This window comes from Prunus persica, chromosome G2, assembly GCF_000346465.2.
Source record: "Prunus persica cultivar Lovell chromosome G2, Prunus_persica_NCBIv2, whole genome shotgun sequence".
In the NCBI taxonomy this organism is placed as follows: domain Eukaryota; kingdom Viridiplantae; phylum Streptophyta; class Magnoliopsida; order Rosales; family Rosaceae; genus Prunus; species Prunus persica.
The window spans coordinates 9,263,862-9,278,478 of NC_034010.1; the positions used below are offsets into that span (position 1 = coordinate 9,263,862).

The 14,617-nt window shown below is 39.5% G+C and overlaps 3 protein-coding genes across 3 annotated transcripts; 1 reads left to right on the forward strand and 2 right to left on the reverse strand.

Annotated features, from left to right (window-relative positions):
- Positions 188-7,375, reverse strand: LOC109947288. The gene is made up of 2 exons (XM_020557221.1): positions 7,336-7,375; positions 188-823 (listed from the first exon to the last, which is right to left on the reverse strand). Exon 2 carries the CDS (start codon positions 785-787, stop codon positions 188-190), a length of 600 nt encoding a protein of 199 aa, XP_020412810.1. The 5' UTR covers positions 788-823; positions 7,336-7,375.
- Positions 3,518-4,656, forward strand: LOC109947289 (DNA repair protein XRCC3 homolog). The gene has a single exon (XM_020557222.1). It carries the CDS (start codon positions 3,775-3,777, stop codon positions 4,654-4,656), a length of 882 nt encoding a protein of 293 aa, XP_020412811.1. The 5' UTR covers positions 3,518-3,774.
- Positions 5,146-8,093, reverse strand: LOC109947290. Its single transcript, XM_020557223.1, has 2 exons — positions 7,998-8,093; positions 5,146-7,613 (listed from the first exon to the last, which is right to left on the reverse strand). Exon 2 carries the CDS (start codon positions 7,609-7,611, stop codon positions 5,146-5,148), a length of 2,466 nt encoding a protein of 821 aa, XP_020412812.1. The 5' UTR covers positions 7,612-7,613; positions 7,998-8,093.

Sequence of the window (14,617 nt, forward strand, 5' to 3'; positions counted from 1 at the left end):
AACACAATACAAATGCAATATTAAGTCAATGTACATACAATACATACACATTACAGACAACATTTCACACATGCGAAAGAAATCGCCTCCCAAACTGAACAATACTATCTATCCCGCGAAGGGAAAATGAAGGCAACAAAAGATCCATGTACTCGGGTGAGATAAACTGAAGCAGCATTCACCGTTACTACAGGTCCATCAAAAGATCCCTGTCTTTGTCCTTTCTTCTCGCTGCATGCACGAGGCTATGATGAGCCATTCCATCAGAACCCATATTCAGTACCTGCCAGACACCAGCTACATCAATTTCACTCCAATTGTGGTCTGGTGAGATGACCGAAGCATAATCTCGGAACATTTCGAAGCCGTTGTTGAAACATTCAACCATTTCATGGTTATATTCTTCAGATTGTGTGAATGTTTCGAGGGCATTTTTCTTTGTGTCTTCCAATTTCAACTTCAAGGACTCTAACTCTTTGCTCCGACTTTTTGCTTTAAGAGCTTGCTTCACCTCTCCAGCGTATGCTTTGTTCAACTTGTTGGCCAAGTTTCCCATAACTTGGCCATGAATATCGCACTTACTCTCCCACCAATCCGTTGCCTTTGACATATATTGGAGGTGGTGCTTGACGGCAGAGATTTTGTCAAGCGGATCATGAGTGTCAGCCTCACTTCCAGATGAAGTGGGATCATGATTGGGAGTCCGAGGTGGAGATGGGAATGGCACATGCCAGGGCTGGTCCCCCGGGTAACTCACATGCTCGTTAGGAGGGCGTACATCTGACATGTTGAAGTATTACTGGGGACAATTCACAGCTGTTGCCTGCAACCAAACAAATAGAGGTACATTCAGTCTCCAGTTGCAAACGACTATATGGTTAGGTTGAGTGGAGAATATTTGCCTTTCAGTAAGACTAATTACCTTTCCCGTTAAGAAGGTGCCTCTGTTGCAGTTCTATATAGGAAGGTTCAGTTATATGTACGAACTTATATGAGGTAAATTGGGTTTTGTGTTGGTGCATTAAATTGATGGGATTCAAAACTACACCATTAACTCCTTGGCTGTAAGTTACAGCAGTACAACATGACATTAACAACAATAAAATTGGCTTCCAAACGACAAAAAACCAAACCTGAATGGGAGACAGGAAATTGTGGATTGGAACCCAAAATAGGACTATGTAAGTAAGCATTTATTGCGAATTTCAGAACACAAAATTGGAAAATAGGAAAATAGCAAAACACGAAAATTGGAAATTTGGAAAAGTGAAAACTTAAAACTTGGATATGGGAAATAAGGAAACTTGGAAAATTGGAAATTGAAGAAATGGAAAATTGGAAAATCGGAAATACGAAAAAATGGAAAGTTGGAAAATTGGAAAATTGGAAAAAGGAAATAAGGAAAAATTGGAAACAGGAAACTAGGCAATAGGATCAAATGACAGTTGGAAAATTCGAAAATTGGAAAAAGGAAATAAGGAAAAATTGGAAACAGGAAAGTAGGCAATATGATCAAATGACAGTTGGAAAATAGGAAAATTGGAAAAAGGAAAAAAGGACACTTGGAAAATAGGAAATTTGGAAATTGTAAATTGGAAAAGAAAGCAACTTGGAAAATTGGAAAATTTGAAATTGGACAAAACGAAACTTGGAAAATATGAAAATAGGAAAATAGGAAAATAGGCAAAAAGGAAATAGGAAATAAAGGAAACTCTGAAAACATGAAAAGTCGAAAATTCGAAATAGTAAATAAGAAAAAAGGACACTTGGAAAATAGGCAAATAAGCAAATTGGGACATTGAAAATTGGAAAATTGGAAAAATGGAATATTGGATAACTGGATAAATGAAAAATAGGAAATAAGGCAACTTGGAAAATAGCAAAATTGGAAATTGAACAAAAGGACAGTTACCAAAATGAAAAATTTGAAATTGGAAAAAAAGGAACTTAGAAAATAGTCGAATTGGAAATAAAAACATTGGATAATTGGACAAAATGTTAAATTTTGAAAAATGGAAATAGGAAACAGGGACACATGGAAAATCAGAAAACTGGAAACGAATTGAAATTGTGGAAATGGGAAATAAGACAATTACCATATTGGACAATTTTAATGACTGTCTGAATTAGGCAAAGTAGGCAACTTTTTTTAAGTACATAATGGGGGGAAATGGGAACATTGAAAAATTGGACAACTGGAAATAGAACAAAAGGAAACTTAGGAAATTGCACAATAGGAAAATAGGGAATAGGAAAAAATAATGAAAAATTAAAAAATTGGATGACACATGGAAAATAGGAAAATATGAAAAATGGCAAAATGGAAACGAATTGAGATTGCTGAAATGAGAAATCAGACAATAACCATTATTGGTCAATTCGAATGAGGTGGTGAATTAGGCAAATAGGCAACTCCCTTATTTCAAATACATAATGGGAAAATTACCAAGTTCGGAACGTCCAACATACAAATATATTACAAAAAGGCATAAAGTCAACCTGGGTAATAACTCCCGCCCATACTATCCCGCCCAATACTATCCCGCCTAACACTCCCGCCAATCCCTCCCGCCAATTACTCCCCCTAATCCCTCCCGCCAATAACTCTCTGACTTACTGGTTTGGTCATTAAAACCTACCTATATTAATCAACCCAGCTGTTTGGCTCAGAAAACTTCCATCACATTAACTGCTGCTTACAGTCATTACCTTCCCCACTGATTTCACTCACATCGCATTTAGTCCCCTGTTGTTCCAAGGAAGTTGTAGACCAGGCAACAATAAATATCAAAGACCATGGACCATAACCTCACACCAAACCCAACGCTTTCAATTACTGAAGGAGGGGAGACTGAAACAGAAGCCAAGTCACCGAATTCACTCCCTGCAGACTTGGTCCATGGCATACAGCAATGTCGAGGCAATACCATGTTTTGGAAAAATCTTCATGCAGAGATAGTTTCAAAAATTGTGGAGGGCCAAGCTAGATGGGGTGTCATAAAAAACCGCACAATTCGCTCTCGTTATCATGCGCGCATGCATCTCCTACATATAAAGAGAATGAAAGAAAAAATTGAAATTGCCCCTGCCACTGCAATTATGGTATTCAAGGAATCAGAAGCAATGGCCAAGTTGAAGCAAGAACAAGTGGAAAGGGGATTCGAACTATTTCGTAAATTTGCAAAAATTGTGGATCCGGCAGGAAACTGGGCCTACATCACTGTGGCCGGGGTCATGAATTTCATGGGTCGCGGTCACCGCACTTGAAGAGTATGCAACTTCGAATTTGTCAACAGCAGGGAAATGGAACTATGAGGTGGCGTATTTTTGTATTATGTAACGATGGGGTGGCCTGTTGTTGTATTATGTAAGTTTGGAAATAGGATTTTATGGAATGATGAAGCCTGTTGTTGTATTTGTATTTGTGCGTATACAGTTTATCGGTCTCCAGTTCTGTGGCGATATAGCAGCAATAAATATGCAATAAATATGCGGATAGTGGCACTATTATGTCAATATCAGTACAATAGAGTGGTGATAGAGATACAATATGATCCTATTACAGGACGTACTGCATCAGAATAAGTTTTAAATTATATGGTCCAAAAAAATACTAATAAATAAACAAAAAAGTAATTACAACCTGGAAAAAAGGATGAATTATACATCCCTTAAAAGACAGATGGCCTACAGTACAGACCTTCAAAATGAACTCTATATATATATAATGCATGCCTTGTAGCACCATCACATCCCCCCCTAAATTACAGAAACATGACACCCCAAAACCTCATGCTCCTTCCTCTTTCAACCCCTAAATTATCCATTGGATGCCCAATACTAGATCACTGCTTGGGGGGTGGGATACCCTGCAAGTCCATAACAGAATTAGTAGGGGAGAGTGGTTCTGGGAAGACGCAGCTTTGTCTCCAACTTACGGTACGAGCTCAGCTCCCACCCTCACATGGCGGACTAGGGGGCTCCTCCGTCTACATATTCACAGAATTCAGCTTCCCATTTCGTCGATTGCAACAACTAGGCAACCTTTATCATGCATCATACCCCAACTTAATAAGGTTGGAGCCATTGGAAGACATATATGTTCATGGTGTTCATGATGCTCAAGAACTCATCCATGTCCTTGGAGACATAGAAGCATTTATTGCCATTGATCACACCCGCCTACCTGTGAAACTCATTGTCATTGATTCCATTGCTGCATTGTTCCGATCACAGTATCAGACAACACCGGCAGATTTGAAACGGCGGTCTGAAATGTTCTTCAACATATCTGGGACATTGAAGGGTTTAGCAAATAAGTTTGGGTTGGCGTTGGTTGTCACCAACCAAGTGGTGGATTTTATTGGGCCACATGATGGAGTGAATGGGGTGAGGTTGGGAAACTTGGAGTCCCTGGACACATCAGGCAGACGGGTGAGTCCAGCTTTGGGATTGGCTTGGGCACATTGCATAAATTCAAGAGTGTTCTTGGCAAGACATGAGCAATCTATTGAGGTTGACATTCGTAATGCTCTTTCAACAAGTATATGCAGTCAAACACACAGGACATTTCACCTTGTATTTGCCCCACATCTGGCCTATGCATCGGCCGAATTTGTAATAAAAAAAGAAGGTATAGTCGGAGTATCACAGTAACTATGTAATATAGGAATTCTAAGAACTTTAATGTTTAGGATCCATTTGGAATTACATTCCAGTCCCTTTAATTTCCCACTGAAATTATAATAGCAATCTGGAGGCAATACCGGTACAATAAAAGGTCAATATAATAGCAATCTGTCAGCAATACAGCATGCTGTAGCAATGCAACCCAAATAATGCAAATTTAAAAGAATTCTCATTCACCATAACACGAAACCCACCACAAATAAAAGTAGAGTTTACATGACCTACTAAACATTCCAGTCCCATTAATTTCGCACTGAAATTATAATAGCAATCTGAAAGCAATACCGGTACAATAAAAGGTCAATATAATAGCAATTTGTCAGCAATACAGCATGCTGTAGCAATGCAACCCAAATAATGCAAATTTAAAAGAATTCCCATTCACCATACCACGAAACCCACCACAAATAAAAGTAGAGTTGACATGACCTACTAAAGCAACACAAATCATATTGTCTAAGCTACATTGCGCAATGGAATATTGCTTTTACAGGTGCTTTTATTGTGGCCTGCGGAACCGCACCTTGAGCACTTTCTTCTAATGGTGCCCTCTCCTTGCGAGGGAATTCTTAACTTCTTTCGTCTGCCTGGCATGACCCTTGCCATGGGAGGCAGCACAACTCGACTTCGAACATCTTCAGGAGTATCCCACATTCCGTGAGGTTGTACCGGGTAGATGCTATCCGAATAAGCATCCATCCAGGTTTTCCGAGTGTAATACCGAGAAGCCTTTGTGTATACACTTACTTTCAAGAAGCGGCAAACTGCAACTACATGCTTGCAAGGTAGCTGCTCAAGCTGAAACTTTCTACAACTACAACTGTTGTTCGTCAAATCTACGAGGCCGTCCATATCACCGTCCAAAACATTGTACTGTGCATTATTAACTTTAACCACATTCATCCTTGCAGCATCCTCCAACCTGTTCCTTAACTTCTTCTCTCCAAAATTGGGGCACAATGTTGTTGTGCAATTCAAAGCCAACTCACGACGTTCGGTGAACCATTTCACAAGGAGATTAACAATTTCCCCTAGCAAATGAACCACTGGCAGCATTCTTGCAAACCTAAGGACTGAGTTGATTGACTCCGCAATATTTGTTGTCATTACATTGTAGCGGCGTCCATCCATGTGAGCTCTAGACCACTTATGTAACCCTGCCTCTTCAAGATATTGAGCAACATGTTCCTTTCGCTTTATCTTGCGAAAATGACAATCAAATTCAGCAATGGAATAAGATTTCGCAGCCTTCTCAAAGTGCATAAGTATGTGATCACGCTTTTTCAACTTGCAAGTGCGTTTCATGTTCCCCTTCATATGATAAAAGCATATGCCATGTTGTGCAGTTGGAAAAATTTTGTTCCACACATTCTCTATGCTAACATTGCGATCAGAAATAATAACAAGATTGGGACACTCACCAATGGCTTCATGAAGTTTAGTGAAAAACCAATGCCATGATGCATCCGTCTCCAAATCCCCGATCCCAAAAGCAAGAGGATATATATTTCGATTACCATCGAATGCATTTGCTACAAACATAACACCCTTGTACTTGGATTTTAAATGAGTGGCATCCACGGCTATCACTGGGCGCATGGAAGAACGGAACCCTCTAATACATGCGCCAACCGCCATAAATAAATACACAAAGTGATTGTTCTCATCAGTTCGGATGTGTGTTTTTGTGCCGGGATTCATACGCTCCAATTCATAGCAATAAGCTGGAAGGATATAATATGCCTCCTCCGCTGATCCTCTAATGGACAATAGAGCTAACTCCCTTGCTTTCCAAGCTTTCGAATAATGGATGGTGCAACCAAAGTTGTGTTTCACATCTCTCATAATGTCACTTGGTGTGTATATTGTCCGACAATCCTTCAACTTCCTTTTAAGTGAAGTGGCTACAAGTGCTGCGGTTGCTTGACGATGCTTGTCACTTACGAACCTCAAATCACATTCATGGACAGTTGTACACCTCACAATCATGAAGCTGTATTCTCCAATTCTCGATGCTCGGACCCGCCATGGGCATGGACGTTGACAACAAACCACAAGCAACCTCTTAGTGCAAGAGAATTGCACCTTAAATTCAAAGTGGCCTCTTAATGCCGTCAACCGTAACTCCGTCAACAATGCTTTCTTACTAGAGAAAATTTGCCCAACTGTAATTTTCGGATTCCAATCGCTTCGTGAAAACCCGCTGTCCAAATATGCTTCTTCATCATTTACACCGACTGCATTATACCGATTTTGTTCACCCATTTGACTCCAATAATGTTGACGAGTGGGTTCAGATTCTCCTCCTAAACGTATTTTTGGCAACTGGGCAGCTGTGTTCAAGCACCCCAAATTAGGAGGGGCAGAGTACACTGACACTTCATTTCTTTCAGTACCATTATCACCACCATGCATCTCCTCCACCTCGCTAAAATCAATCATATCCATAAAATCTGTCCCTACTTCACCTCCCAAATCAGTGACATTTGTATTATTCCAAGTTACTTCATTGCTTTCAACAATGGCAACTGAAGAATGACCCATCCGACTACTATCTGTCGTGATATGCATACTATGAACTACATCATTTGTCAGTCCTTTATCTTCTATACTCACGAGTAAGGGAGCTAGTTTTGAAGGTGTTACCTCGGAATTGTACTTCATAAAAAAATTGACATCATCATCGTCCTCAATCTTTATGTGCTTCCACTCATTCGAGGCCACCAAAACTGAGAATTTTAAGCAAACCTTGTCTTCCCTGCTGTTTGTATTACCAATCTGATGCACACGGTCCAACAGTTCAGCAAAATTGATGGTCCGTGGAACTATTAAGCCTTTTGAGTCACCCCCTTCGTATTTGCACATCTTCTTCGAGGTGACCCATTTTCCATTGTAGCACACGAGAATAACAATTGTCTCCATTTCTGACCATGACAAAACAACATTTCATTCACACAATATAACCACAATAACCATACAATACAATAGCAATATAACCACAATATAACAGCAATATATAGGCAATATAATGGCAATATAACAGCAATACGACTGTAAAATAAGAGGAACACATCAGAATCACACTATACAGATCTACTACATCAAATAGAAATTCCCAAGTTTCAAGATTCACATATCCAGACCAATCTAAATGCAATTGGTACAAACCCAGATGAATGAGCATGAATATTCAACAAAACCTAACCCAAATAAATTAAAGCCAAAACGAATTTAACACAAACCCAAACAATCAAACTATAACCCATTTCACATAATACTGATATTAAGAAAATAACCATCAACACTACCTTTTCGAGGTCGGCAATCCAGTAGAGCTTCAAGGTTGCAAGCAGCTATTCAGAAGACATAGCTAAAGGGAGGGGTTCGCGATTCCAAACAGAGAGCAAGAGATCAAATAGGGGAGAAAGGGACATAACGAAGCTAGAGAGAGACAGCTGCGCTATGAGAAACAGAGCAAAGAGAGAGACAGAGAGAGAGCCAAGAGAGAGAGAGCCAAGAGCGAGAGAGCCAAGATAGAGAGAGCCAAGAGAGACACAGAGAGCTGTGATAGACAGATACCAAAGAGAAAGAGAGCTGTGCCAGAGAGAGAGAGAGAGAGAGCTGTGTGAGCTTCTTCTCTCCAAAATTTCTGAACTTGTGAAAATTCAGCAATAAGTGGGCAATAATTTTATATTTATAGGTGATAGTTGTACAAAAATTGGGAAAGGATGGTATTTTTAATTAAAATTATGAAATGGGTGTCATTTAGGGCTATTTCCCAATTTTTTTTCTTTTTGTTTTGGGTTAAATCCTTTTTCTTGGCGCTATACATTTGATATTAAATTTTCAGGCAATGAAGTTCCAAAGTGGTTTATGTGAGCCCCAGGTTCAGCTGTCGAAACGAACCAAATTTCCGGGCAATGGTCTGGTAATCAAGAGGTGTGTTGAGGCGCCATCAGTTTATGAGATTCCGCCATTTTAAGTTGCATGAGAATTGGGGACGAAATGTAACAGATTTGTCTATTTCATAATTTCCAATCAAGGTTTGTTGAAAATCAGACATTAATTGTAAACAAGCATCCAATTATGTCCAACATATTTCTGTTGAAAGATTGTGTCTCATTATACTAGTGATGTTGCTGGTATTGGCAAGGTACAAGAATCCCAGCATGTCTAAATCATGTGAAGTTGCTGCAACTCAACTGCAGGATAGTTGTTCAAGATAATTTTGATAATCCTGCAAAAGACACGAAATGGGATGTGGAACAATTGAAACTGCAACATGAAAACTTTGATGGGCAGCGATAGTATCATCCATATTTTATAGTTTTCGAACTCCTGTCTAGTTTGCGAATAGATTTTGGTTCTTTGAATACCAGTTGCTGTTTGAACAGCCCTGGTAGATCAAACATCTCCAATGGCTCCATTTACCCAAAAAATAATTTGGCTTTAGAAACTAGGAAATAGACGCCATAAATTATAACTTCATTCTTTGTTCACGAAAGCGCACTATTATTGTCATTGCGTGACCGAATAGTTACTATAGATGTCAAATGTACAATTTTATCCACCAAAAATTACAATGCGCTTCTCATAGTAAAAAAGATAACTACAACTTTTAATGTGAACTGACACCAAGTAAAACTTATGACAGAGGAATAAATGTCCCAACTGTTGTAAAAGTTTGAAGGTGGAGCCCACAGAGGAAGTTTCCTTGCATCTTCCAGGAACTTTCCCTTCCCTGTATTTATCAATTCAAGAAGTTTCCTTGCATCTTCCAGGAACTTTCCTTCCCTGTATTTATCAATTCAGGAAGTTTCCTTGCATCTTCCAGGAACCTTCCCTTCCCTGTATTTTGCCTAAACATTAGCCTATAAATAGGCATACCAATTGTAAAGGGGAGTGTGACCAACGGAGAAAAGAAAGAAAGGGGAGAAGAGAAAAAGAAGAGAGAAGAAGAAGAGAAAAGAAGAAAGAAAAGAAGAGAAAAAGAAGAAAGAAAAGAGAGAAGAAGAAAGAGAGAGAAAATTCAGTGAGCCTCACATATTGTAAACTCTAAAGTTGTAGACCTATTATTTCATATAGTGAAAAAGTTACTGCTGTTGCTCTCCGAGGACGTAGGCATAGCCGAACCTCGTTAAATGCTGTGTCTCATCTACTTTTCGTGCAGCTCAATATTCGTACATATTCCAGGTTATTTTTATAACACCAACAACATTATTATAACAAGAGAGTGGTACACAGCAATGTAAATGTAGACAAAAATACAAGGCAGAATAATGTATCCGTGGACCGCTGCAAAACCACCCACATTACCGCAAAGAAAAAGCTCCGTATCAAATTTGCTCAAAACAACACATTCAAGCATCACCAACTTGGTTATATTCCTACATAAGCCACTGTCCAACAAATACAAGCCTATACCTCATTTTTGCCACCATTCTTGGTGTATGGGTGCCTTTACAACTCTGCATGGTGGCCTTGAAACTTGTTTGAATTGAGTTGTATTTCCTATCATATAGTCAGCCACACCGAAAGACCATGCACATACCACAAAGCAAATAATCCGAACAATCATGATCGAAAGTTTGCCATTCTGAACAGTTTTAACCAAGCAAATCTTTAGGGTCACACCCATCTGCCTTACAAGTGCATCCTTTTCCAAGGAATCTTTAGGGTTAGGACCCTTATTCAATTGTGTTACCCCACTTTGAGCAGTTCTTGTAGCATTTGATAACTCAGATGCAAGATTAAACTCATCACTATTGGTCGGTAAAGGGTCGCCAACACTGCTACTGAGCCCCTTAAGAGATGTATTTGCATATAATCCCATAATATCAGGCGTCTTAGCAGTATCAGCTGCACCATGATTTGCAGTTAATGCAACTTCAGTTTAATCGAGAAGCCCTTCTAACTGCTTGAAAGGATCTACAGTGGGAGCAATACTACTAGTTGAGTCACCCAAATCCAGCAAGTCTGGAGCAGGTTCATGATTAAGTTCAGTGAGTACAGCTGCTGCCTTTAGTACCTGGGGCTTCTCTGAAGCATGGATATTCGGCTTAGACACTTTATGGTTGGCAGAAGATGGCCTCTCGGTTTTTGATAACCCCCAAGAGGTGAACTGGCAAGCTTCTGCTTTTCTGGAGAAATTTCAACCTGGGGCCTCCTTGACTCAAAAGTATCACGTGCTTTTGAATTTGAAGTGCTCACGCTATCTACTTGTGTGAACCCATTCGCTGATTTCTGGGAACTAGAACTAGAGGAATTTGAGATCGACAATGCTGGAGAGTGCTAACAGAGTTGATGGAAGAAGACAGAGAGTTCTAGAATATTCATAGAGAGGAATTTAGAGAAAATGTAACTTTTGCTTTCTGTATTTCTCATTGAATCAATCCAATACACATGGGATTACAGACTTTATACTACAGCAGAAATCACATGGATTATACTAACAATCTAACCATAATGACATGTCAGCTAACAAGCTTCCTAGCTGACTAACCTTTAGCCAAACATCCCCCCTCAATCTCAGCTGTGCGACCCAGTCTGAGATTGATACAATGCTTTGAGAATACAGGACCATGTAATCCCTTTGTGAACACATCAGCAACTTGATCATCGGTTGGTATATACTGCACATGAAAGTCTTTACGCTGGACACATTCTCGGATGAAGTGGAAAATCAATATCTAAGTGTTTGATTCGTGAATGGAACACTGGATTTGAGCTCAAAGCTAAGGCAGAGAGATTGTCACAGTGTAGTAAAGGAGGCTCAGGTAGAAACTCATACATATCAGCCAACACTTGACGAATCCAAACAACATCAGCTGCTGTATTGGCTAATGCTCGATACTCGGCTTCCGTAGAGCTGTGAGAGACCGAGCCTCGCTTCTTGGACTGCCAATAAATTGGATTATTTCCAAGAAATACTACAAAGCCAGTAGTTGACCTGCTTGTAGAAGCATCACCTGCCCAATCTGCGTCGCTTAAAGCGCTAAGTTGTATAGGTCCAGGGGAAAAATTGATGCCATACCTTGTAGGTATCTCAAGATACGCTTAACCTGAAAGAAGTGAGAATCTGTAGGTGCTGTCATGTATTGGCAGACAGAGTTCACAGCAAAAGCAATATCAGGCCTTGTAAAAGTAAGGTACTGCAATGCTCCTACTAAACCAATACAACGTTGGATCTTTTAACAATTCAGCCTCTGTGCTAAGTGTAAGCTAAATAGGTTGCATATAAGAGAACACTACCTTGTTCTGTAGCCATTGGAATGATTGAAAGAGCAACTTGACACACAGCACTTCTCCTCAATATCGCTTTCTGTATACTCTCTCACAGATGGGGTATGAGCTCTTTTGAGTGGGGTAATACGATATGAGCAGGGACTATGTATTTATATGCATCAGTCAGGACTCCTTGCCCATCAAGGAGTCCTCAACCTCTCCTTATTGCATCAGAATTAGGAGTTCTAATCCACTATAAATTAGGAACCTTAGCAGTCTTGGACTTGAACTGAAACACTTCTCTCCAAGACTTACAAGTCCAGTTAAAATCAAATTCCTAGTCTCCACGTTGGTTTGGAACTCTATGTTGATTAGCAGACCACTTAAGTGAGATTTAAAACATAAAAATCTTACAATCTCCCACTTGGTCAATAATCAACAAAACCATGTTTTGACTACTTTATGGCCATGGAAATCGATTAAACTGTATTCCTAAACAAGCTCTTGCTCAACTATGAAAACAAGCATTGGATCATCAAGGTGCCTTGAATATAAAACATCCAGGACCTTTATAACCACATACACCTATCTGCATAGCCACATAAAGCTTCCGTCAAGATTAGAACACAAGATGAACATGACTTTTCTTTAAAATGCTTTATATATCATTACCATCTGCAGTCCATTCTTTAAGAGATTACAAGATCTCCCTTTCCAAAATAACTCTTTCGTGAGTAAGTATCTAGTGTAGTTATTGAAGCTAGCTTGTCTACACTTGATTCCAACTGAAATCACTTGTTTAAACAAATTAAACACAGAATCAAATAATAAGAAAACTGCACTTCAAGTGAAACTCAATCAAGGTTCTCAAATAACAAAATGCAAGCTACCAAAATGAAAAACTAGATTCTATAACAGACTCCCACTAGTCCTCCCTATCAAAACTGGACACCAATCCCATGCTCCTTACATGTCCATGAAAAACACCATTTGGCAGACCCTTAGTTAACGGATCAGCGATCATGAAATGTGTACCAATATGATCAAGCTTCACAAGGCCATCCCTGACATTTTCTCTAACTGATAGATATTTAAACTTCAAATGTCTAGTGCCTGATGATCTTTGTTGCTTTTGGTGAAGAACACTGCAGCACTATTATCATTCCAAATCTGAACTGGTCTTTCAATTGAGTCAACAACCCTCAAACTTGTGATAAGGTTCTTAAGCCAGATAGCTTGACTTGCAGCTTCATACACTACTACGATTTACTATTTGCGTGACGAAAGTTTGCGCGACGAATATTTTTTCGTCGCGCAAAAAACACTATTGCGACGAAAAAAAAATTCCGTCGCGCAAACAACAGAAAACTAGCGCGACAAATAGATTCGTCACGCAAACAATCTATGCGCGACCTAAATTAATTTCGTCGCGCAAAGGTAGTGGATAAAAATCCGGTTTTTTTTTTTGGCGCCAAAATCTTGCGCGACGATAGAAATCGTCGCGCATGACAATATTGCGCGACAATTCTAAGCGTTCGTCGCGTAAAGATGGACAGAAAATTGGCTCCTTTTTTTGGCGGTAAAAAAATTTGCGCGACGAGAGTTTTCGTCTCAAAAGACAACTTAGCGCGACGAAAAAATGTACCGTCGCGTAAGAAAACGAGGGATACTTATTTTTGGCGCCAAAATGAAGGGTGGATAAATTTTTTTTGCGCAACGGATTTATCTTCTTCGCGTAAAGTTTAATGCCGGTGCGTTCTTGCGCGACGAAATTAATAATTTGTGCGACGGAATTTAAACCTTGCGCGACGAAAGTTTGTGCGACGAATAATATTGTTCGTCGCGCAAAAAAGCAGATGTCGACACATAATTGCACGACGGAAATGTTGTTGTGTGCGACGGACAAGTGGGTTTTTGCGACGGGATTTTGCGCGACGAATTCAGTTGTTCGTCGCGCAAAGACCTTCTTCTTCATATTAGTATCTGCCATTGCAGAGGCAGAATGCAAAAATTGTATTATGCCTCTCTCTCACTCCCCCTGCCGCTGCTCTGCTGTGAATCAATACATTCATTGGGTATGTATTTTTTGTCGTTAGTTTAAATGTATTAATGTAAATTCGTACTAACGCTATTAATTTTGTTCTCGTTAGGGATATTTGTGATTAGTGATTAGTGGAGAACGATTGAGAAGGTATGTTATTGTAAAAGTTTGTTTGTTATGTTTGTAATTTTTTTGTGAAGTTATATGTGTATAATGTTGTGAAATTGTGCGTGACGTAGCACAATGTATTGTGATGTACGAAGTTAATTGAAATTAACTTCGTACTTTTATTTTTATGTTTAGTAACACGTAGTTTCCCGTTCGAGATTAGTTGGATTTCGTGCATGGATGCGTAAGGCATGACTGCGGTTCAATTAATTCTTGAATTGTCCCATTATTTGGACAATTTGGTAATGCATAGTGTTGTCACATAATCTTCAGCTACAGGATTAGGTTTTGATTGTGGAGATTTCGGTGTCATCTTGGTACGTTCTTTGAGTGGTACGTAGGTATTTATACCTATGCCCACTTCAAGAACTGTGTCGAGATGCTGCCGAAATTAATCCATGTCGAAATCTAATCTCATGTAGCCGTAGGTTACGTGACAGGACTATGCATTCCCGAATGGGATAGGGCCCTTACCGGAGGCATAAGGTGACATTA